The sequence below is a fragment of the Mauremys mutica genome, chromosome 4 (genome assembly GCF_020497125.1).
Source record: "Mauremys mutica isolate MM-2020 ecotype Southern chromosome 4, ASM2049712v1, whole genome shotgun sequence".
Lineage (NCBI taxonomy): Eukaryota > Metazoa > Chordata > Testudines > Geoemydidae > Mauremys > Mauremys mutica.
In genome coordinates, this window is record NC_059075.1 from 68738219 (window position 1) to 68761537 (window position 23319).

The 23319-nt window shown below is 43.4% G+C and overlaps 1 protein-coding gene across 13 annotated transcripts in view; it reads right to left on the minus strand.

Moving 5' to 3' along the window:
• The window catches only part of RAD51B (RAD51 paralog B), a 610326-nt gene that overhangs the window by 188896 nt on the left and 398111 nt on the right, over positions 1-23319 (minus strand). For 12 of the 13 annotated variants that reach the window (XM_045014334.1, XM_045014333.1, XM_045014330.1 and 9 more), the window contains one exon: positions 18344-18422. The exons of the other annotated variant lie outside the window; for it this stretch is intronic. In XM_045014334.1, the coding sequence (XP_044870269.1) occupies positions 18344-18422 (79 nt within the window). The remainder of the gene's footprint in view (positions 1-18343; positions 18423-23319) is intronic. 13 annotated transcript variants of the gene reach the window in all.

Consider the following 23319-nt stretch of genomic DNA (forward strand, 5'->3'; position numbering starts at 1 on the left):
GTGAAGGGGGGAGAGGGGTTTGTTAATTGCATAGGACAGCCACCATTAACAGGGTACAGACATGGGGGCAGGATCAACAGCAGGTCACACACAGAGTGCAGTCACTAGGCACCCGGGTCACTCTGCAAGGTGTCTGCTGCCCCAGGTCAGTCTGGGAGGTGTATGTTGCCCCAGGGTCCGAGCGCCTGGCATCCACAAATGGCAAGGCAGGCTGCACTTACCATGCCCTTCCACCGTAGCCATGAACCTCTCCGATGCCCTAAGCCCCAGCCAGAGCCATCATCCCCCCACACCTACTCACCCTTCCCACACACCCCTCACCCCTTCCTGCAAACCCACCCCTTCCTGCACACCCTCCGGTAACCGTCCTCCCCCCAGAGACCGCTGTAGGAGCAGGAGCCTGTCAGTCCTCGAGTGTAGAAGCGGTCTGCACATCACTGCACACCGTACCCACCACAGTCTGCGTCCCTGTTGGAACCCTTGAACGAGAATTCGTTAGTAAAGAAAACTTTGTTAATTAAAAATGTTCCAATAACTTTATTTTTAAACGTCTGTTGGAAGGGGGGAAACCTGGTGAATGGGGTATGTAACCGCTGAAAAAAGTCAATAGTAACTGAAACAGGGGCAGGTTCAGCTTCTCTGTAAAGAGACTGGACAGTCATAGGTTACCCTGCTCTCTGAGGAACCTAGCTTTCAAAGCCTCCCGGATGCACAGCGCTTCCCGCTGGGCTCTTCTAATCGCACGGGTGTCTGGCTGAGCGTAATCAGCAGCCATGCGATTTGCCTCAACCTCCCATCCCGCCATAAAGGTCTCCCCCTTGCTCTCACAGAGATTGTGGAGCACACAGCAAGCTGCAATAACAATGGGGATATTGGTTTCGCTGAGATCCAAGCGAGTGAGTAAGCTCCTCCATCTCCCCTTGAGACGTCCGAAAGCACACTCCACCACCATTCTGCACTTGCTCAGCCGGTAGTTGAAGAGCTCCTTGTCACTGTCCAGGGCGCCTGTATAGGGCTTCATGAGCCAGGGCATTAGCGGGTAGGCTGGGTCCCCGAGGATCACTGTAGGCATCTCCACATCCCCAACACTTACTTTGTGGTCCGGGAAGAAACTACCTTCCTGCAGGCGTCTAAACAGACCAGAGTTCCTGAACACACGCGCGTCATGAACCTTGCCCGGCCACCCGACGTAGATGTTGGTAAAACGTCTCCTATGGTCCACCAGTGCTTGCAGCACCATTGAAAAGTAGCCCTTTCGGTTAATATACTGGCTGGCCTGGTGGGCCGGTCCCAGGATAGGGATGTGAGTGCCATCTATAGCCCCACCGCAGTTTGGGAATCCCATCGCGGCGAAGCCATCTATGACGACCTGGACGTTTCCCAGGGTCACCACCTTTGAGAGCAGTAGGTCAACGATTGCGTGGGCTACTTGCATCACAGCAACCCCCACGGTAGATTTGCCCACGCCAAAGTGGTTCGCTACTGACCAGTAGCTGTCTGGCGTTGCAAGTTTCCAGAGGGCTATGGCCACTCGCTTCTGCACACTCAGGGCTGCTCGCATCCGGATGTCCTGGCGCTTCAGGGCAGGGGCCAGCAAGTCACACAGTTCAAGGAAAGTGCCCTTACGCATCCTGAAGTTTCGCAGCCACTGTGATTCATCCCAGACCTGCAGCACTATGCGGTCCCACCAGTCCGTGCTTGTTTCCCGGGCCCAGAATCGTCGTCCCATAGCATGAACGTGACCCATTGCCACCATAATCTCCACGGCGCGGCGTACCGTGCTTTGTGAGAGGTCTGTGCCACTCTCACACTTCATGTCCTCACCGCGCTGCCGGAGCCTCCTCGCCCGATTTCTCAGCAGCTGACTTTGGAAGAGGTGTTCGATAAGGTGTGAGGAGTTGACAACGGCCATAAGTGCAGCGATGATCGCAGCGGGCTCCATGCTCGCAGTGCTGTGGCGTCCGCGCTGTCACTGACCAGAAAAGTGCGCGAACAGAGTTCCCGCCGGCGCTTTCAAGGAGAGAGGGCGGGAGTGACGGTTGAATGATGACAGTTACCCAAAACCACCCTCGACACATTTTTCCCCCAGAAGGCATTGGGGGCTCTACCCAGCATTCCAATGGGAAGCGGGGACTGCGGGAACTGTGGGATAGCTGCCCAGAATGCACCGCTTCCAATGTCGACGCTTGCCCCGTTAGTGTGGACTCACAAAGTCGAATTAGTGTCCTTAGTGTGGATACACAAATTCGAATTCATCAGGTCGAATCCACAAATTCGACCTAAGTTAAATCGAACTACTCTTGTAGTGTAGACATACCCTGAGTCAATCCCTCCTTTTTGGTATCTAGAAATAGAATCAGTCCTGCCTAGAATATGGGCAAGTGCACTAGAGAACCACTGTATCATAGAACCAGAGAGCACAGCTGCTCTGTGTCAGATCCTGCAGAAATTATGAGCTGTATGCTATTCACAGGGGGTGCTCCTGCAACAACCCCACCTGTTCATTCTGTTCTTCCCCCAGCCTTCCTGGGCTACCATAGCATTGTCCCCCCACTTGTGTGATGACACAGTGACTTGTTAGTGAGAAATGAGTGGAAGGCAGCCTCCAGCTGCTATGATAGTCCAGACAGGACATTAAGCAGTGTGTAGGAGAGGAGCCCAGCATCCCACTGCTAGTCCAGGGGCAACTGAATCTTTTCTTTACACATGAAGGGTGGGGGCTGATGGAGCTCAGCCCCCTGTTGCTATGATGAAGACGGTTACCAGCCATTATTGCACCATCTACCAGGAAAAATTAGGGGCAGGCACCCTTGATCGACCTAACTGATACTAGTCGGCATGGTTACCAGTCCTTTTGCACTGCCCCATGTGCCAATAGGCTGATGATGACAATGGATATCAGTCTTATTGCACCATCAGCCACCCATGGCAGGGGGGGAGCAAGGATGTTGGTGTTGAGTGCTGCAGCATCGTGTCTATCTGCAGCATTCAGTAAAGATAGGGTGACATGTAAAAGAGTCAAGAGAGGATTGTTTTCCCTTTCACTTCTGGGGGTGGGTGGGGGTGTGCGTAAATTGCCGAGCTATGCCCTGACCCACCGCGGACACTGTGTTTGACCCTAGAAGCATTTGGAGCTCAGCCAAGAATGCAAATACTTTTCGGAGACTGCAAGAACTGTGGGATAGCTTGAGTCCTCCAGGCCATGAGCGTCCATTTGATTCTTTGGCTTTCCGTTACGCTTGTCACGCAGCAGTGAGCTGAGTCCCTGCTATGGCGTCTGTCTGGAGATTTTTAAAAAATGATTTTGAATTTCGTCTTCTGTAACGGAGCGCTGATAGAACAGATTTGCCTGCCCTTACAGCAATCACTTCCACATGGTCCATGCTGGAGCTCTTTCTTTATTTTGATTTTTAACTGCCTCGCCACACGTGCTGATCGGAGCTCCACGCTGGGCAAACAGGAAATATTCAAAAGTTCGTGGGGCTTTTCCTGTCTACCTGGCCACTGCATCCGAGTTCAGATTGCTGTCCAGAGCGGTCAGTGGTGCACTGTGGGATACCACCCGGAGGCCAATACCGTCGATCTGCGGCCACACTAACCCTAATCCGATATGGTAATACCGATACTAGCGCTACTCCTCTCGTTAGGGAGGAGTACAGAAACCGGTTTAAAGAGCCCTTTATATCGATATAATAAGCCTTAGAATCAGGTTTCCAGGACAAATACCTGATTAAGAATTAAGAATTTGAAGTTTGCTTCATTACTTCATTGAGCGGATTCTCTGATCCCTTCATCTGCTTTAACTAATTCACAAAAAAGGAACAAGACATTGTGGGTGACATTCTGTTCCCATGGAAATCAATGGCAAAATTCCCATTGACTTCAGTGGGGCCAGGATTTCACCCTGTGTGTTGGATAAGGCAGCTACAGTAGTGTTCAATACGAAAAGAGAGGAAGCACCTTTTTGATTAAGGGTACGTCCACACTACCCGCCGGATTGGTGGGTAGCGATCTATCTATCGGGGATCGATTTATCACGTCTCGTCTAGACGCGATAAATCGATCCCCGAACGCACTCCTGTCGACCCCGGAACTCCACCAGGGCGAGAGGCGGAAGCGGAGTCGACGGGGGAGCCGCAGCCATCAATCCCGTGCCGTGAGGACAGGAGGTAAGTCGAACTAAGATACATCGCCTTCAGCTACACTATTCTCGTAGCTGAAGTTGCGTATCTTACATCGACTCCCTCCCCCGCCCCCCCGGTGTAGACCAGGCCTAATACTATGCTTTGAAAATGTCAACCAAACCCTTTTAAAATGGATTTTTCCATCTTACCTAATGTCCACACTAATGGTAAAATTCTCACTGATCCAGACTGGGGATCTCAATGGCATATTCTCCAGTCAGTTCACGGAAAGAACTCCCACTGACATAAGATCCTTAGGTGGTGAAAACTGATGTAGCATCATTGATTTCAATGGAGTTATGCCAATTAATACCATTTGAGGACCTGGCCCTCTTACTGTCTTACATTTTGGTAACAACTTCATCCTTATGACTCCACAAATGTTTTACTAATTGATATACAAACTATATACAAAGATAACTTCACCCAACCACTGAAATGTGGCCATGTCCATGGGTGGAATGTGGCAGCTGTTTAGCAGAGCACCACAAAACTAAACAACAGTTAAGTCAGAAAATGAAAAAAACATATCCAAGTGACACTGAGGAGAATTTAGGGAGGTAGAATATAGTTGTGTGAGTAAGAATTTAGCTAGGACACAGGAACTAATAACCCATATCATTATGAAAAGTGTTAGGGGATCTGTAATGACCACGTTGAGGCAATGGTGGAGAGAACCAATCACTGATGGGCATTCCGCCAGAAAAATGAGTGCAATATATGCACTAAAGATCTGCAATGCAGATTGGAAGAAAGACTTGCTCATAGGGCTTGATCTAAAGTCCACTGCTTTCATTGGACTTTGGATCAGGCCTTAAATGAGAAGAGATACTGAGGCTTAAACTGGATAGGAACAGAGGGTGCAGATGAAGCAATGAAACAGCAGAACAAAGCTAGGAGCTAGAAAATATCCAGAAAAGCTATGTTTCTGTGTTCCCTATGCCAGAGCCTACAGTGAGAGTCAGTCTGGCTTGCCTATAGAACCTGAATCCAGTTTAAACGGAGTCCACTGTAACCCTTAATGGGTGGTTATGCTCAGAAACAGGATTATGTCAAATGGCACCTTCTTACTGAATATATTCTCTTCTTCTGTGTCTTAAAGTCAGATTTCACTGACACCAGTAAATAATGTATAACGTAGTAAATAATTAACAAACACCTCTATGTTCCTATTCATTCTACTGAGCCTATGCAGCTAAAGGATTGTGAGCTGAAGTCTATTTGCATCATGCATCATTAACCAAATTGTTAGCTAGGTTCTAACTGCAGTATTTTTAGACTGGGGATGTTGTCAGTGCTAAAAAGAGCCCAGCTGGAGTCTGTGATCCTAGGTGGAGTTTATAGCAGTGATAATTAGAAAATCACCTTTTGATTCTACAATTGAGCCCGTTTGATCGGGAAGCCAAAAAGAGAAATACTGAATCCCACAATGTCACTGTTCAGAGACATTTCACTGACTTTGGTCCATATTCATTTCTCTGTGCCTTAGCTCTCCATCTATAAATGAGGATAACATTTTCTTACCTGTGTGGATACATTCATTAATGTTTGTGAGCAGCTCAGAACCATGAAGGGGCCACAGAATCATACTTTAAAGGCAGGGAAATTTTAAGTACTAACATTACCAAAGCTCTGGTATGATGTCGGTATTTTAATAACAACGTGTTTTTGTAAGCAGGATGGCCTCTATGAGTCCCCCTCATGGCCACCTCGGTATGACTCACCTGGCAATGGGGTTCTTGTTGGTTTGCCACTGTCTCTCACAATGTAGGGGTGCTTTAGTCCTCTGAACAATGCACTCTTCAGTCCTACTCTTTCCAGGGTGTTACAGTCCCAAACAATATCAGGGAAAAACCACAACTCAAAACAGGGTCATTCAATCCCTAAAGCTAAAGAGATGTTGTGCATGCAACTGAAATGCAAATCATTCTTCAGGACAGGAGAGCTTATGGTTAGCAGTCAAGATGAAATGACAACATGGGCTAACTTAGTGTTTAAGCAGCAGTACAAAAATGGTGGACTGAACAAACATTGGAACATATTGGTATCAATTCTACTGTATCCATGAGGGAAAAGACCAGATCAGTGGTTCTCAACCAGCGGTCCGGGGCCTCCCGGGGGGGCTGTGAGCAAGTTTCAGTGGGTCCAAAAGCCAAAGCCCCATTGCACGGGTTTGCAGCCCAGAGCCCCAGGCCCAGGGCTGAAGCCAAAGCCTGAGCAACTTAGCTTTGCAGTGCCCCCTGTGGTGCGTGGCCCCGGGGAATTGCCATGCTTGTTATCCCTTAATGCTGGTCCTGGCTTTTATATGCAGAAAAACAGCTGTTGTCGCACAGCTGGGCCGTGGCATGTTGCGGGGGCCTCAGAAAGAAAAAGGTTGCAATCTCCTGGACTAGATGACAGTAGGTCTTTACTACCTCTTACTTTCATGATCTTATGATACAAAAACACATGAGTCTATCCCAGCTGAAAAGGATGTTTTCAGACTTGCAGTTTCCTGGCTTCATATTCTGGACGGTGCTACCTTGAGAATGTTACAGCCATTAAGTGTGTTTGATGACATTGTACAAATCTGTAGCACAAAAGCTGTAATAATGTAACATTTTCTATGTTAAAACCAGAAAACTGCTGATGTAGCCATATGGGACCACTAGATCTTGAAATGATTCTGCATCTCATATTTCAGTTCCCAGGAGGATGCACTGACACAAATCACAGATATTAGCTGTCATCAATTAGAGACTTCATCCGTTATGTCCAAAGCCTCTTGGAAGTATACTATGGCAGCATTTGCTTCAGCTTTTTACTGAAAACACATGGGGACAGCTTATTTGGATCAGGAATTCATTACCAATAGAATAATAAGGGAAAGTTTCTCTCTAATCTGAGGTTGAGAAAATACTTTAGTTCTGGAACGTTTGCAGGGCATGTGAATCAAGTCTTGTATTTGGGTGGGAGGCAGGGGAGTGAAGGAATTTGCAAAATTAAGACCAAACTCTGCTGTCATTTTCATCATTGTAAACCAGCAGTAATCACATTTAGTTCAGATTTACAATTTTGTAAACAAGAACGGATTTGGTCTTCAGTTTTATGACATGCAAGTACTGAAGAGTCTAGAGAGCTGAGTGGGGCCAGCAGAGAAACAGAATCAAAATAACATAGAAATTTAGGGTCAGATCACGTTTCCTCTACAAAGATCTGCCCTTGTCATACATTAGGAAAGGTTAGCTACATCCAGGTTAGCTGTCCCTCCGGCCTGGCTCATGTGAGGTACCTCAATAGATTTGAAATGGAGGATCTGTGCATGAAGAGAGGGAGAAGTGTGTTGGGGGGGGCGGGGAGAGAATATATTCTTTTCTCCTGGCCCCAAAGCCTGGTCAATCTCTATATTGCAGCATCCCTCTTAAAGAAGGATCACCAGGGACAGTGTTGGTGCAGAGGGCTCTACCTATGGTGAACAGCAGGACTTCCTACTTCGGTTCATTTTCAGTATTCAAGCCTGAGTGGTTTCCAAAACTGCGGCTGAAAGTTTATATTAAATAAACAAACATACACATGAATGTTTTTTCACTGAAAGTAATAAGAACCATGAAAACATATTAGGATCTTTCATATTAGATTTTATAAGACATTAAAAAATCTAAATGTTGGGACATTGGCCATGACTGAGCAAAGCACTTAAAGATATGTTTAACTTGCAGTACACAAGTAGTTCCAGGGGCTTCAGTGGGATTGCTTACATGCTTAAAGTTAAGCATGAATTTAAGTACTTTGCTGGATTGGGGCTAAAACTACTTGATATGTTCCCTCAAGTTGACAAAAGTTATATTACTAGCCAAAAGCGCAGTAAGAGTCTAAACAAGTCTATCCACTATAAAGGTTTTCTCTTTTTAAAGGGAAATATTTTACTACTTTGTATTGATGATTTTTCTTATTTCTGTTTGATCTAAACTCATCAAGTCCAAAATGTCACCAGTCATTCTTCAAAATTAAAAAAGGTGGCTCCTCCTCATCCTCTCATTGCCATTTTTAGTCAGTTACACCTCTGTAATGAATACAGTTAGGTCCCTCTGCTCCTCAAGAGCCTTTGATTTTACACATGAACAATTGTTAATGCTTTCTGTTCCTGATGCTGCAAATCTTTCACAAACATCATCAAGTTCTCAATGTCAATGGGGAATGTAGCAAAAATCATTTCACTCCACAGAGACCCTAACAGTGTTAGATCCATATTTATCCACCCACTTGGATCTGAAATCACTGACCGAACCATGCACAAATCTATTACCATCTCAATAGCAACAAACTTCTTAATTCCCAGTAATCTGTCTTCCATCCCCTCCAGTCAACAAGTACAATTCTGCTTCATTTTGTAGATCATATCCACTTTGCTCTGGACAAAGGGCACAATATAGTAACAGTTCTTCAATTGAATAAAATCTTTTGATGCAGTAAACTATTGTGTCTTGTTCAAACTCACACAATATTGTGTAGATAATGCTTCCCTTTCTTTCAGGATGCTCTTTCTCCCTCACTAATCAATCAATCATCTTTTAGCACATGGAGAGTAATTTAGAATAATAACTAAACAAAAAAATTACAAATGACCATAATGCCAACTGAAAGCTCACTCCAACCATCTATTCCAAGCCCACACTCAACACTCTCACCTTCCCAAAGCCTGGGAATATAGATAGACTTTACAGCATGTCCTGAAGGTCTTCCAATCTAGGATCCAGAGGACCAAGAGAGGAAAAGGGAGGTCCCAATACTAGATGTTAAAACTAGAATATATTGATTATAGAAAATTGATTCACTTTTTGCTGTTAAAAATGTATTTTTTCTGCCACGCTAAGGCCAGTATATGGAAAACTAAAGGTGATAGGAGCTGACAAATAATACCACCAGAAAGACAATGTCCCTTTCATATTCTAAGTTGAAGCAAGATGCAGTAGTGAGTGGAAAAATTACAGAAGAGAAAGTCAAGAGCAACAGTAACCAGAGAGAATGGTTATTTGCTCTGCAGTAACTAGTTCTTTGATGTGTTGTAGTCAGTGTAGCTCCCACTATAGGTGCACAATATGCCTCATGTGCATGAGACCAAAAGTTGCTTTGAACAGCAGTGTCTGTTGAACCACAAATGTGCCATGTGTCTCCTCATGCTCCCGTGTGAGGACATACAAGGCAGAGATGGAGGGCAGGTCATGGGATCAACACTGACATCATCATCTTGAACTATAGTCGTTGTAGGGTAAGTAACCACTCTCTCTCTCTCTTCTTTTACTATGTGGTCAGTGTGGATCCCACTGTAGGTGACAGGCAAGCAGTATCCTCACTGGATGGTGGGAATGAGGCGCTTCAGGTGTACCAGCCAAGCAATAATTGCAGTACTGCCCTCTTGAACTTGGTTCTGAGATATTACATCTGGACAAGTTGGGAGATGTATGGGAGGTTGCTGGGACACTTTCAGCAGGTCTGTCAACCAAAACTGTCTTGCCTCGTAAGAGGCTATCAAGATGACCATAGCCTTTTACTGTCTGATCTTGGATACTATCCTGGGAATCAGGGGTATTGGCGGGAAGGCATATAGGAGTCCTCAAGACCACAGGCAGAGAAAGGCATCTGATAATGAGCCCGGGCTCATGCCTCCCCTGGGGCAGAAGTCCAGGCATTTGGTGTCTCTATTGCAAATCAGTCTATTATGGTAGTCCTCCACTGAGGGAATATCAGCTCACGTCCAGGGCCTGATGGCTTCTTGGGGCAGATGGGATGATCAAATATCTCCTTGCTTGTTTATATAGTACACTGCAGACATGTTCTCCATCAAGATCTGCAACAAGGAGTTCCACAGAACAGGCAGAAACACAGTGATGGATCTCAGCTCCAGGATGTTCATATGTAGTTTAAGTAGGCCTGTGACATATCCCTTGCATCTGCAGATGGCTGAGGTGGGCACCCCAGCCTGTCCCTGAAGCATCTGTGATAAGTGTCATAGTTAGGAAGGAGGCAAGGAATGGGAACCCTTTTCCATTTACTGTATGTAGCTGCCAAGCACGCTTTTGTAGGATTTGAGGTGGGACAGTGATCCTCCTGTCATATCTGGACAGAGCATATATATAACTGTGAGGGCTGACGGTGAAGTCTGGCAAGCAGTGCCATATACGTATATGCTGACATGTGGCCTAAAGTCCCAGATATGTATGCATGTATTCACTACATTTGATTTTAGTCTGTTTGCCATTGACAGGAGAGATCAGAATCTGTCCTGTGGCAGACAGGCTCTGGCTGACTGGGAGTCAGTAATAGCTCCTATGAACTCTATCATATGAAAAGGTGTAAGGGATGCTTATATGTAGTTCAGAAGGAATTCAAGTTGAGGGAACAGGCAAAGGACTAATTCCAAAACTGTTGTAGTCTCCTTTTGGGACCTGCCCCATATCAGTCAGTCATCCAGGTAGTACTAGATATGGGATTCCCTTACTCTTTAACTGCAATGCCACTACTGTTTGGCATTTTCTGAATACTCTCCATGGAGCATCCGAAGAGAAGAATCTTGTAGTGATAATATTTTGGCCCCACTATGAATCATAGGGATTTCTTATGGGTCACATGGATGGCTATATGGAAGTATGCATAAGTCAAGAGCTGTGAACCAGTCTTGAGTTTGGAGACATGGAAGGATGGAGGGAACTGTTACCATTCTGAACCAGAGATGGTATATGTATTTGTTGAGTCTCCTCAGGTGTAGGATAGGACAAAGACCCTCTTTTTATTTTGGAATGAGGAAATGCTGGGAATAGACACCTCTTCCCCTGAACTTTGATGGAACCTCTCCTATAGCTCCTAGACAAAGCAGCAAGGCCACTTCTGTTTGCAGTAGGCTCTTGTGCGAAGGGTGCTGGAAGAGGGACAGGGAAGGAGGGTGGGATGGATACTGATATTCAAAAAAAATGTTAGTCTTGCATACATGAGGCACATGTGCACCTACAGCATGAGCTGCACTGACACATACCTGATGAAGAACACATGATATAAGGTTGCTGCAAAAGTTGACAGTTCCAAATCATTTGAAATTTTTTTTAGTTTGCAGAGTCAGACTGAAGTTCAGTGGTAGTATCTGAGGACCTAGGATGGGAGTAAGCAGAAGATGGCGTTGCCTGGGATTGATGTGCATTGGCAGAGCTCTGGGAGCGAGAGGGCAGGACTGGAATAAATATGGGCTGCTGAAGATCAGGACTGAGATACACTGGTAGGATTGCATATAGCCCTCGGAGGCCTGGCATAGCAAGCGGTGCACTGAAGCATAGGATGTAGGTATATTAGCAAAGATAAATGGGAGGGTCACGACTGGGATAAACCTGGGATGCTGAAGATCAGGAATGAAGTACATTGTCAGAACAATGTGGGGTTGCATGATTGGGTTAAGAGGGAGTACTCCAGGACAGGTTTGGAGTTGACAGCAGTCAGTCCCTCACTTTATGAGCACTTCATCCACCTACACATTAAAAATACAAATCAGAACAAAAAACAGAATGGAGACACAGGCCTGATATATTCCTCCGTTTAATATGCATACTGTCCTCTTAAAGCTATTCTCCAGGAATTCTGCTCCACTACTGACACCTAATCCAAGTTTTTACGGGCTTTGCTGACAGATTCAAAGGGGTCTTGCAAGTTACTAGATCTATATGTAGAAAATGTTATGGGAAATAATGGATGGCCCCTATAACATGATTCCAAGGAGAAATGTTAGAATTCTAAGGAAGAAGTCTAGAGGTGCTCATAGACATTTTGTATCTGAGAAGACAGTAAGGTGGTCACCACTGAGAAAGGACAGGAGAAGCATAATGAAAGTCTGGTAAGATTAATGAAAAGTTTCTTTTTAAAAAGGCATCTTATTTTGCACCATGCACTGAACGACAAAGAGAGGAACTCAAACATTCTACTAGAGTCTACTCAATTAGACCAATACAAAAGCACCTTTCCTAGATATAGCTTTACATGTATGAACTAAAAAACCTCTACATTTAAGATCATTCGTAAATAGACACAGACATATTCTCCGTCACTGAGGACACCTTTCCAAGTCAGTTTAAAATGTGCTTTTGGTAAATGTTCATTAACAATTCCCCAGACAGTGAAGTATTACATTTTAAATCCAAGCCATAATTTTCAGTTTCCTTATTCCCTTTTCTCCAGAACCTTCTGGGATTCTTCACCATGAAGTATCTCTACACACTTAAGAATAAAGTATGAGTATTTGGCAGTAATGAAAGTGAGCACTGGCTAGCATGTGGACAGGGGCTGTACAAGCTTCTGGTACGGCCAAACATCTCAGTCCTGACTTGCAACAGTCCAGCTAGGCCAGTTCTGAACTCCCCACAACAGCTCTGTTAATGCACCTTCTCCCATATAACTTTCCTTGCTATTTCAATCAATCTCTCACAGCATTCTGAGATGAACAGGCATCCTGGTGTACCCTAAGTGCCACAGAATGCCATGGCTGAGTGGGTGGCCTTCTGATGAGTTCTTTAGGGAACAGAGTAGTAGAGGAAAATGAGAACGGTTTTCAAGTGCTAACTCTTGACTCCCCAGATGCAAAAGCTGGAGGCACTGCTGTAGGAAAAACAATAGCTCTGAAATGCAATCAGAATCTAGTTCCTTGCTCATAGGCTCCTCCACATTTCTTTCTGATGCCCAATATTTCCATACTTTGCATATCCCTTTTATTTTATTTATTGGTGTCAATCATTGTCCCACCTGTGCAAAACTGCCACCCTGCACTCTCTCAGATCTGTTCAACCTGTACCCTAAATTCCCCCTCCCAAGAGAAGCACACATCCCTTATCTCTACAAGCCATAAGTCACCTGTCTCAATGAGCTCGCGATACATGACACCACTTAACCTTTCACAACACCTGCTAAAAGGATGGGGGGGAGAAGGAAGGGGGAAGTCAGGATGTTACAATCCTTTCAAGAATCAGTCATCACTTCTGCAATGCTCCGCACTCCTGTGGTCCCAGAAGTCAAAACCTGCCACATGGCAGTACAGGGAACCTTATCAGTGTATTCAGTATCTTCTTCAGGGAGTGAGGGGAATCAGTCTGCATGAGGGGGAGAGTGTTGACCTTCAAATGCAGAAAAATTACAGCTTTTTTAAATTAAAGAATAAAACCTAGACTCAGTGATCTTATGTACACCTGAGCAACTCTGCAGTAACTCTAAATGGCTTTTTAATCTAATGGACAAAGGCATAGCCAATGGCTGGAAGCTGAAGTCAGACAAATTTAAATGAGAAATAAAACACAAGTGTTTAACAGTGAGTGTGATTCACTACTGGAATACATGGCCAAGGGAAGTGGTGGAGTCTCAATTTCTTGATTTCTTCAAATCAAGACTAGATGCTTTTCTGGAAGAGATGTTTTAACTTCAATCACAAGTTATTGGGCTCAATACGGGGGTTACTGAGTGAAATTCTATGGCTTGCTTTATACAGGAGTCAGACTAGATGATCTAATGGTCCCTTAAACTCTATGAATCTATAAAACCCCAAAGAAGTAATTTCTCATCCCAACTCCCATCTCACTCGTAAATATTATTGCTTTGTGTTTCGGTACCTCTTATAAAGAGTGAATTATTTCACTGAGCACTGAGGTAAATCACCTGGTACTAGGACTCAGTGAAAAATCACAGTAGATTTATCCTTTGGGGATGGGGAAGGAAGATGTGTGTGCAAATGGCCATTGTTCTGCCCAGTCATTCTTTTAAGTACTGTCTTCTCACTAACAGAGAGGATACTTGGTTGGAGTGGGAGGAGGGAGAGAGACAATTTCACAGGCAGCAGAATCTGTACTAAAGCTACCATAATAGAGAGTCCAACATCTCTCTCAGAATGTTACTTCTCAAATAGTTATAGTCAGAGACATATACAGTATACAGCCTAAATCTGACATCTTCTGATTCAACTTTTCTTCTTCCTGGTTGTGGGCGTGTGGCTGAGTTGCATCTACCAACTTTACAGACATAAACAAATGTTTGTTCCATTTAGCGCCATTGAAACTCCACAACTATGGGAGAGCGAGCTGGAGTCTATTCTGACTCATGCATCAGAAACAGAATTGTCAGGTAATCACTGACTGCAGTAGTTACCAGACCTGGCGTGTAATTCTGAAAAAAACTCAACTAGGTTTTCTGATGCTAGGAGGAGTTTATGCCACTAACAGTTAGAAAAATAATCTTTTGACCTACATATTTAGTCAAGTAGATCTGGAATCACTGGAAGGGAATACATATTAATAAGGAACCATGTGTTGTTATTATTATTGTTGTTTTTCTTTTTAACAGAGTCACTTTCCTCACTTTAGCTGCATATGGGTGGAGGGACTCAAGCAATACAATTTGGATCCAGATTTCAAAAACCTCAACATGTTTGGGATGTTCAGATCCAGGCTTTGGTTTGTCTGATTATTTACGTAGAGGCTGTTTGATCTGCAGCCAGGACTGGATTTTGGACTCACAGTTCAGACTCATGAGGAATCTACATTATATTCTATCATAAAACAAATGGGGCTTTCCGAGTCCCCCCACCTCTCCCCAGTGCGCACACACATCCACACCTACACACCATATTTAAGTTGGAGATGAGGATGGCTGAAGGCTGGCTTCCTTGGTTAAACCTCTGACTAGTCATCCTTGTTTTCCAATTGTCAAGTTGCATTTCTTTAGATTGAAAACAGGAATAAAAGGAGTGAATAATTGGATTCTTTTCAACCCTGAACGCTTCACGTTTACAAAGGCAGAGAAGTTTCTCTCTGCAGTGACCTTGGGCAGCTTGGAGCTCTTCTCAAATGATATAAGAGGTGTGATTTTTCCTTCATTAGAGTCTCTCTGAACAATTTTCTGTGCTTATACTGAGGCCATGAGATCCAAAGAGACCGGGCAAACAGAGCAGCGATTTACATCAACAAAGAGGATTTTGATGCACTCCTCCAAATGGGCAGCATTACCATGTTAATAGCCATTTGCTCTCAGCCCTCTTTTCCTAAGGACGCTGGAGACTTTTGCAAATGGAGAACAGTTCCGCTTTCCATTTTAATTGCAACAATAGCAGAAGAGATCCTTAAACTGCATCAAATAGCAGCCTGTGAAATCCCTAACTAGCCGCACCGCCTCTCCTCCTATTTATTATCCTCTGGTCCGTGGAACAAAAGTGGGGGGAAGCTCCTCCTGATTTTAGCCCATTTCACATATCCTAATCCCTCCGAGGTGGCAATGGGAATTGCTTGTGGAGCTGTTAAATCAAACTTTCACTTTGTCTTTTATTCCCCTCTCCTCCTTTATAATCAAGGAATTTCCAGGTATATTTTCAATGTCAATTTGTTTATGGCCTCATGGGAAATAGACTAATGATGGGACCCCCACAGTTAGAGGAAAGAATCCTGGGCATTTCATTTCAGACAGCTGCTGTTTCTCACCAGTTCCCACACTCATCCCCTTGTTCTCTTGTCAGACGCCCTGAATGTGTTCCCCCTCCTGACACCAACTGCCATGCACAACAAAGACTGAATGGAAAAGCTGCCTCTGCTATCAGCCTATGGGGCAGATTCCATTTGTTAGCAGTAAGTTGCCTTTCAGCCAGAAGCACAGGTACCATCTCTCGCCAGACATGCCTCAGCTAGCTGCCTAATTGTCATCCATTACTCAGCATCTAGCCTCTGTTCAGACAGAAACACAGGTTCTACCTCTCCCATAGTTCCCAGGCACTTTTCAGGCAGAAGCCTGGTCTCTCCTTGTACTAGATACCCAGTTACCTCTTGGCTAGCAGGTTAGGTATCCTCCTATCTGACACTCAGTCATTTCCAAATGTTTTGTTACACTCCTTCCTCTGTGTTTTGAGCAGTACCTCATTTTTGGTGCTCAGAACAGAATAAATGAAACAACAACAACAGTCATTTGGGGGCTGAATGTAGAACACTCACTCACAGGAGTAACCCCATTCAAGTAAATGAGACTCTACTCATCTGAGAAAGTGTTCACAGGTGTAAGTAAGGAATCCATAAACAGGGCCTTAGTGCTTAGACACCATTTCTCAATAACACTGTACTCATTAAACAGAACCGAGAAGAACAGAGGTGGGTTATGTTAAAGCACAGACTCAGATTGAGTCCTGTGACATCTAAGGTTCAGATACTGGAGTCTGGTCTCTGGTAAGGAGGTTAACTACTAAATGGAATAGCCTGTGGAAAATTACTAGAGAAAACAAGACCTTGGTTTCCTCCCTATCTTTAATTAAAGTCAACTTTCCACAGCAATAAGAAAGGGAAAATAGCTAACAAACAAACAATTATAACTGCCTGGTCAAAATCTAATATGTAGCTAAAACAAATAAGAATTTCAAACTGCTTTCTAGATGTGTAAAGAATGTATGACAAAGGATTTGTTTAGATTAATCTGGGTTTATCTTTTATGCGCCTTTCAAAAAAAAAAAGTGACAACATTTTACACCTGGAGACAGAGGATAAAGTGCAAAAAGCAACTACCATATCCCTGCAACAGTGCAGTCTAAAAGCCAGCTATAAGAGGCTCCTACTCCATGATCATAGTAAATGACCGGGCCAATCTGTTTCTCTGAAAGGGCAGCATCCAATCAATGGGGAATCCGTACTCCTGGTTGAAGAAAGTGGACTCAAACAAACAATTATATTCACCAGACAAACACTTCTATGTTCTGACAGAAGAGACCTTTGGGAAGGAAAGATTTTCAGTGTTAGTGTCTGGGGATAGATACATCAGGAGATGGGTCCACTTTGCTAATTAGGGTTAGAATTATCCTCCAGAACTATGAAGATGTTTGGGACAGACATAAAACAGCCCTTTCTTTTGCTCTGGGCTGAGTCTAAAAATATCCATACCCACCCCTACCAGTCTACTCCGTTTTAAGTAAAGAAAATTGTCCCTGACTTCTGTAGCCTGTTTAGGTTACTGATACCAAATGAGGCAGATTAAGCTTCCAGCACAAGTAAGAATGCATTGGATATAGTGTCCAACTGTTTAGAAAGCAACTAGTGGACCCCATAAACAAGCACACAACTGAGTCAAACAAACAAAAATGGATCCATTGCATTGCAAATCATCCGAGTATCCTTTTTCTCTGACCATTGTATATTGTTATTATTAGTGGTATTACCGTAAGCAGAACCTACAAGCCTCAGTCATGGACCAGGACAACACAGTGCTAGGATCTGTAAAAAACACCGAACAAAAAGACAGCCCATGCTCCAAAGAGCTTACAATCCAAGTTGCCACAGATCCAAGCTTATCCTAGCAGAATCCAGCCATTGAGTCTGGCAGAATGGCTTTTTGGTATGTAATTAAATACAAGGCTTACAGTGTTTCATAGGATCAGATAGGCCAGTGATTTCTGAGTCACTGAAGACTGAGGAATTGTGAGATTGAGGTTTCTAAACAATATTAGCTCCATAGCAGGTCAGATCGCATACATCTGAATAGGAGGGGCAGGCACTGATAGGTCTACCTTAAGAACTTAGTCTGGTAAATTGGATCAATAGGAAAATGGGTGGAAACCAACCAAGATCAGTTCAGCAAAAGGTGGATTCAGTACGGTGAGCTGGGGATTTACATATCAACAAATGAGTAGACCAATCCATATACCGAATCATAGGTGTATTTATGGCCAGATGGCCTTCACCTTAAGGTGATCACAACAAGACATGTATAAGAAAGGGGAGTGATGATGATTTCCTGTGTTTTTATTGGTCTCCGTCTAACGGCTAAGAGGGGGACAATATAATATTGCATATTTTTATCATATTTCAAGACAGGTATGTTTCTCCATGAGAAGCCTACCTACTGGAGAGATGCCTCCAGAATAATTTGGTTTCACCTTGAATGAAAACTGGGAGACTTCATTAATTATTTCATGGCTCATTTGCTCTCAGATATATGGAAATATGCAACACAATACAGTATAATTCAAGACAGTATAACGAAAGGAGCAGCGTGATTGAGTTTGTCAGCCAGCTTGCTCCAATACATTATTTTAATTAGTTATCAAGGCACCATTTTAAACAATCACAGTATTTTCTGCCTTCAGCCTACTTAAAACACTCATTGGTAAAACAAAATCTCCTTTGTGATCTTACCTTGAAGAACCAGGCCAGAATTTTCAATGGTGTAGAAGAAAGCTGAGAATGGAGCAATGGGAGATTTAGCAACCAGGACCTGAAGAACAACAAGAAGAAATCCCTAAAATGTATTGATTACAACTCAAGTTTGTGGATTAATCTTTGTGGATTTACTTTTCTGAAGCTACTACCGTGAATTAAAGTAAAAGGTACAGTATACTGCAGAGGGACTATAAAATGGCTATTGATTACCTCTCTTCAGTTCTAGGGTAACCGAGATTCTTATGAAAAACAAGTACAGATCATGCTGGCATTTTAAAGGGATTCATGGGTCTTGCAAGAACTTAATGGAAGTGTGCAGTTCATGGAAACTGCACACTCTCCCTCCATTTCTCTACTTCTCACAAGTGTTTATTAACCCTGGTCAAATATCACAGCCTCTCTTGCTGGTGCAGCCAGTTGTACCCAGAGGGATTCAGCTGAGCGAAGGTTGGTGGCACTACCAGTGCCTGGCCTTCCCGGAGGGTTTTCTGAGTAAGAACTGCTTTAATCTCCACTCCACAGATGCACATTCTGGCCACTCTCTATTCCATCCCAATGCCACTCACCTGTAAGGCTGTGCTGCTCTGCTGTGTGTCCCCTGACAGCAGGGAGACTGCAGATGCTTTGTGCCACTGCAAATCTCAGAGCACTTCAATTTAGCCTAGTATTTGACTGTGTGCGCTCTAATCTGCAATCAAGTCTAGGATGCGCCAAAGCCCAGTCTTAAAGCTGCCTTAGCTTCACTACAGGTTTGACCACACACCACTGAAGAGGAGATTGGCTGTGCCAGAGCTCTGATATTCTCTGATACCCAAGAGACAGGCTTATCATTAAGGTAGAGAGTTGTAGTCTAATGTACCAGTCACCAAAGCCTGATGTATCATTGGCTTTTTGTACCGCAGGTTGAGAATCACTGACTAATAACATACACTGAAAAAAGAGTACTCTATCACCTCTCTGAAATGTGCCAAGCACTGCCTGAAGGGTAATCAGCTCAAACCCTGAACCAATGATTCCTGCGTGGACACTGCAGAAGAAGTTGACATTGACAGTTGTTGGTAAACACTTGAATGATCACTACTTTTCTTCATCCCAAGATAGGAAAGAAACTGGAAATCAGGTTACCAGCCTTTGGTTTTTAGAGCATTGTTCCCAACCTTAGGGATTCTTCTTAGGGATTAAAGTCCTGAAGCCATGTGTCTTATAAAACCCCACATCTCTCTCTGCTCCAGGATGTGTGAAAAGCTCTGTCATTTCTCAATGCCTATTAAATAACACAGCCAGGTGCAGAGTTATCCCTTGAAATCTGAATGTTTATTACAGTTTATATAGTAATGGCCTGACGCAAAGAGATACAGCTCCCATTGATTTTAACTGGAGTTGCGAGTGCTGAATACTTCAGAAAGTCAGGACCCAATTCAGCAAAACATACAAGCTTGGATTTAACTTTAAGTTAACTACGTTGGGGGTTGCTGGACAAGCACTTTAGCTGGGTGATTTTGCTAAAATAATCAGAAGTAAAATATTTAACCATTTTTATGCCACCAAGTTTCAAAGACAACATTCCATGGGTAAATGAGGGAAGTTCACCCCTCTCAGAACTCTTATTTAAGATCTGACTGCAAACTTGGGCAGACAAGACTGCATCATTTTACACGCATACGTGTTTGGAAAGTTTCTTCACAAACACAAGGGCTAAGAGTTTAACAATATCAGCAATGAAGGATTAAATTCTGGATCACAACTCGGCAGCAAGATGTGGATTGTGCAGCTGAAGAATCATACGACACATAACTTTCCAACAAGTGTTTGTCACAATTTGGAGTGTGATTAAGACCAGTTAGAGGTGGTATCACCACTTGTCCTGTAACCCCAAATATGTTAAAATGCTCTGCACATGTAGCTCCATGTCTGGATGCTCCCAGCCAGCATACAAGTATGCACCAAGCATCTGTGTGATGAGCAATCCTGGTTCAATGCACTAACCCCAGCAGCCTGCCTACAACACAATAGCTCCACTCTTGTCACCCCCAGTCCTGAATTCTCCCAAAATCATCTACCCTGAAGTGCTCAGCCCTCTCCTGGAATACCCAGAGAAGCAAATAAGGTTCGTTGCTCCTCTAAAGAGATTGGAGTTAACAGTCACTTCAGTTCAAACAGCACTGGGTTGGTTTACATTAAAAGTAATGCAATTTACTAAACAAAAAGAGATCAAGTGCAAAGAATGAAGACAAAATGGTTACAAGCAAATAAAAATAAAATATGTTTTCTAGTGGCTAAGACTCAACAAACTATAACCTTGGTTCAAGATAGATTTCTTACTAATCTTTTTACCTTCAGTCGTGGCTGACGTTCTCTGAGTCAGGACCTTCATAAGTACAAGGTGCTGGTTTCCCTGGTCTTCCTAGGTGAAAGATCTTTTGTGATGGATGTCAAGATGGCTTCTTCTTTTCTCCTTAAATTTTCCCAAACTCACTGTATTGTCCCCAGACTCAGGATGACCTCATACTATTCTTACCTTCCTGTGGATTTCCCATCCCCCTGCTGATTTGTATATGTAAATTGGGCTTCCATTTTTTCTGGTAGCACCTTCCTTAATTTCACTTGAGATAGATAGATAGCTGCCTTCCCTCCTCTCTGGGGGGAAACGTGTTTCCGTCTTTGTTTGGTCACGGACTTTAAAGCATAATATTAGTGAGTATCCATAATTCTTCACATAGTGTTAATACATACATTTCACAATGAAATTAATCACCCATGTGTCACCAGTTTGCATATGATACCTTACATGACCCATTTTAGATACAGATTATGACAACAGTGAGTTGGGGTACACTGGGCTGGTCAGACCATCTGAAACTCACTGCTCTGTACCAGGGAGTCCCTTGCCATCTGACACTGGAGTGCTCTTAGGGTCACAGTGTTGCATGGCACAGTAAAAGCCAAGGAGATCTATACAGTAGCTATGCTCTGTTTGTCTTATAGGTCAGGACCCAGATTATATTCAGATTTCTTGTGATCCAGTCTCATATTATTCTGATAAAGGCAGCAAAAAAACATCATCCTGATATCTGGTCTTTAAACCTAACCATTATGATCTACATTTTCTCCACTCCAAAACTAGATTCAATCTTATGGTTTTCAGAATTTATATGTAATGTTTGTTGGCCCTGCAATTTACCCTCACTAGTAAGGTATAAAATAAAGGCGGACACACAAATACAGCATGTACAGCCAAAGAACTTTGGGTCAGTCACCAGCGTCAGTGTCTTGCATGAGCCATGTGAAGCCAGCAAAGCCATCTCAGGATGCAACGTAACCTTTGTGACCTGCTCCATACAGGAAAACTGCAATGCAAGCAATTTCCACTCCTGCACATTAATTATTGTTCTTACTGTAACAAGCTGCTGGAGAAAGAAGTGTGTCAGAGATCATGTCTGTGATTCACCCTGATAATATCAGAATTCCCTTTCCTGTACCTCCCTGCCTGCCCCCCATCCTTCACTTGAATGTTCCAGCACTTCTCATTTGAATGTGAGGAGGGAGAGAAGCCACAGAAATTAAAAAAAAATAATAGTGCCACCATATTTGTCTTTACCATGCTTTTTGTGCTTGCATACTACTATAGTCTGAGAACTGCTCAAGATAGTTAAGACCAAAGCAGACTGTGAAAAACTTCAAAAAGATCTCACAAAACTAAGTGATTGGGCAACAAAATGGCAAATGAAATTTAATGTGGATAAATGTAAAGTAACGCACATTGGAAAAAATAACCCCAACTATACATACAATATGATGGGAGCTAATTTAGCAACAACTAATCAGGAAAGAGCTCTTGGAGTCATCGTGGATAGTTCTCTGAAGACGTCCACACAGTGTGCAGTGGCAGTCAAAAAAGCAAACAGGATGTTAGGAATCATTCAAAAAGGGATAGAGAATAAGATGGAGAATATCTTATTGCCCTTATAGAAATCCATGGTACGCCCACATCTTGAATACCATGTACAGATGTGGTCTCCTTATCTCAAAAAAGATATACTGGCATTAGAAAAGGTTCAGAAAAGGGTAACTAAAATGATTAGGGGTTTGGAACGGGTCCCATATGAGGAGAGATTAAAGAGGCTAAGACTTTTCAGCTTGGAAAAGAGGAGACTAAGGGGGGATATGATAGAGGTATATAAAATCATGAGTGGTGTGAAGAAAGCGAATAAGGAAAAGTTGTTTACTTGTTCCCATAATATAAGAACTAGGGGCCACCAAATGAAATTAGTGGGCAGCAGGTTTAAAACAAATAAAAGGAAGTTCTTCTTCACATAGCGCACAGTCAACCTGTGGAACTCCTTGCCAGAGGATGTTGTGAAGGCTAGGACTATAACAGTGTTTAAAAGAGAACTAGATAAATTCATGGAGGTTAAGTCCATTAATCACTATTAGCCAGGATGGGTAAGGAATGGTGTCCCTAGCCTCTGTTTGTCAGAGGGTGGAGATGGATGGCAGGAGAGAAATCACTTGATCATTACCTGTTAGGTTCACTCCCTCTGGGGCACCTGGCATTGGCCACTGTCGGCAGACAGGATACTGGGCTAGATGGACCTTTGGTCTGACCCAGTATGGCCATTCTTATGTTCTTAACAGTGTTCATTCTTATTCATCTGGGGTCAAACTGAGACAAAAAATGGTAGTGATACTCTACTACAGTCTCCCCCAGAACTGCAGGATGTTTCTATTAAACAGATCTACAGAGAAATAGATTAGAAATTTGACATTTAAGGTCAAATTATCAGTACCCTGTGCAAAATAGAGGGCACAATTGCTAATCTATATTTGCATTCACATTAATCACAACTGCATGCATAAATGGATAGACATCCAAATGACCATTTGTGCGTTCAGTTACCAGAGTTTTATGCACAGTGTTGGTATGTGCATAAATAAGTGTAAATCTGCATATG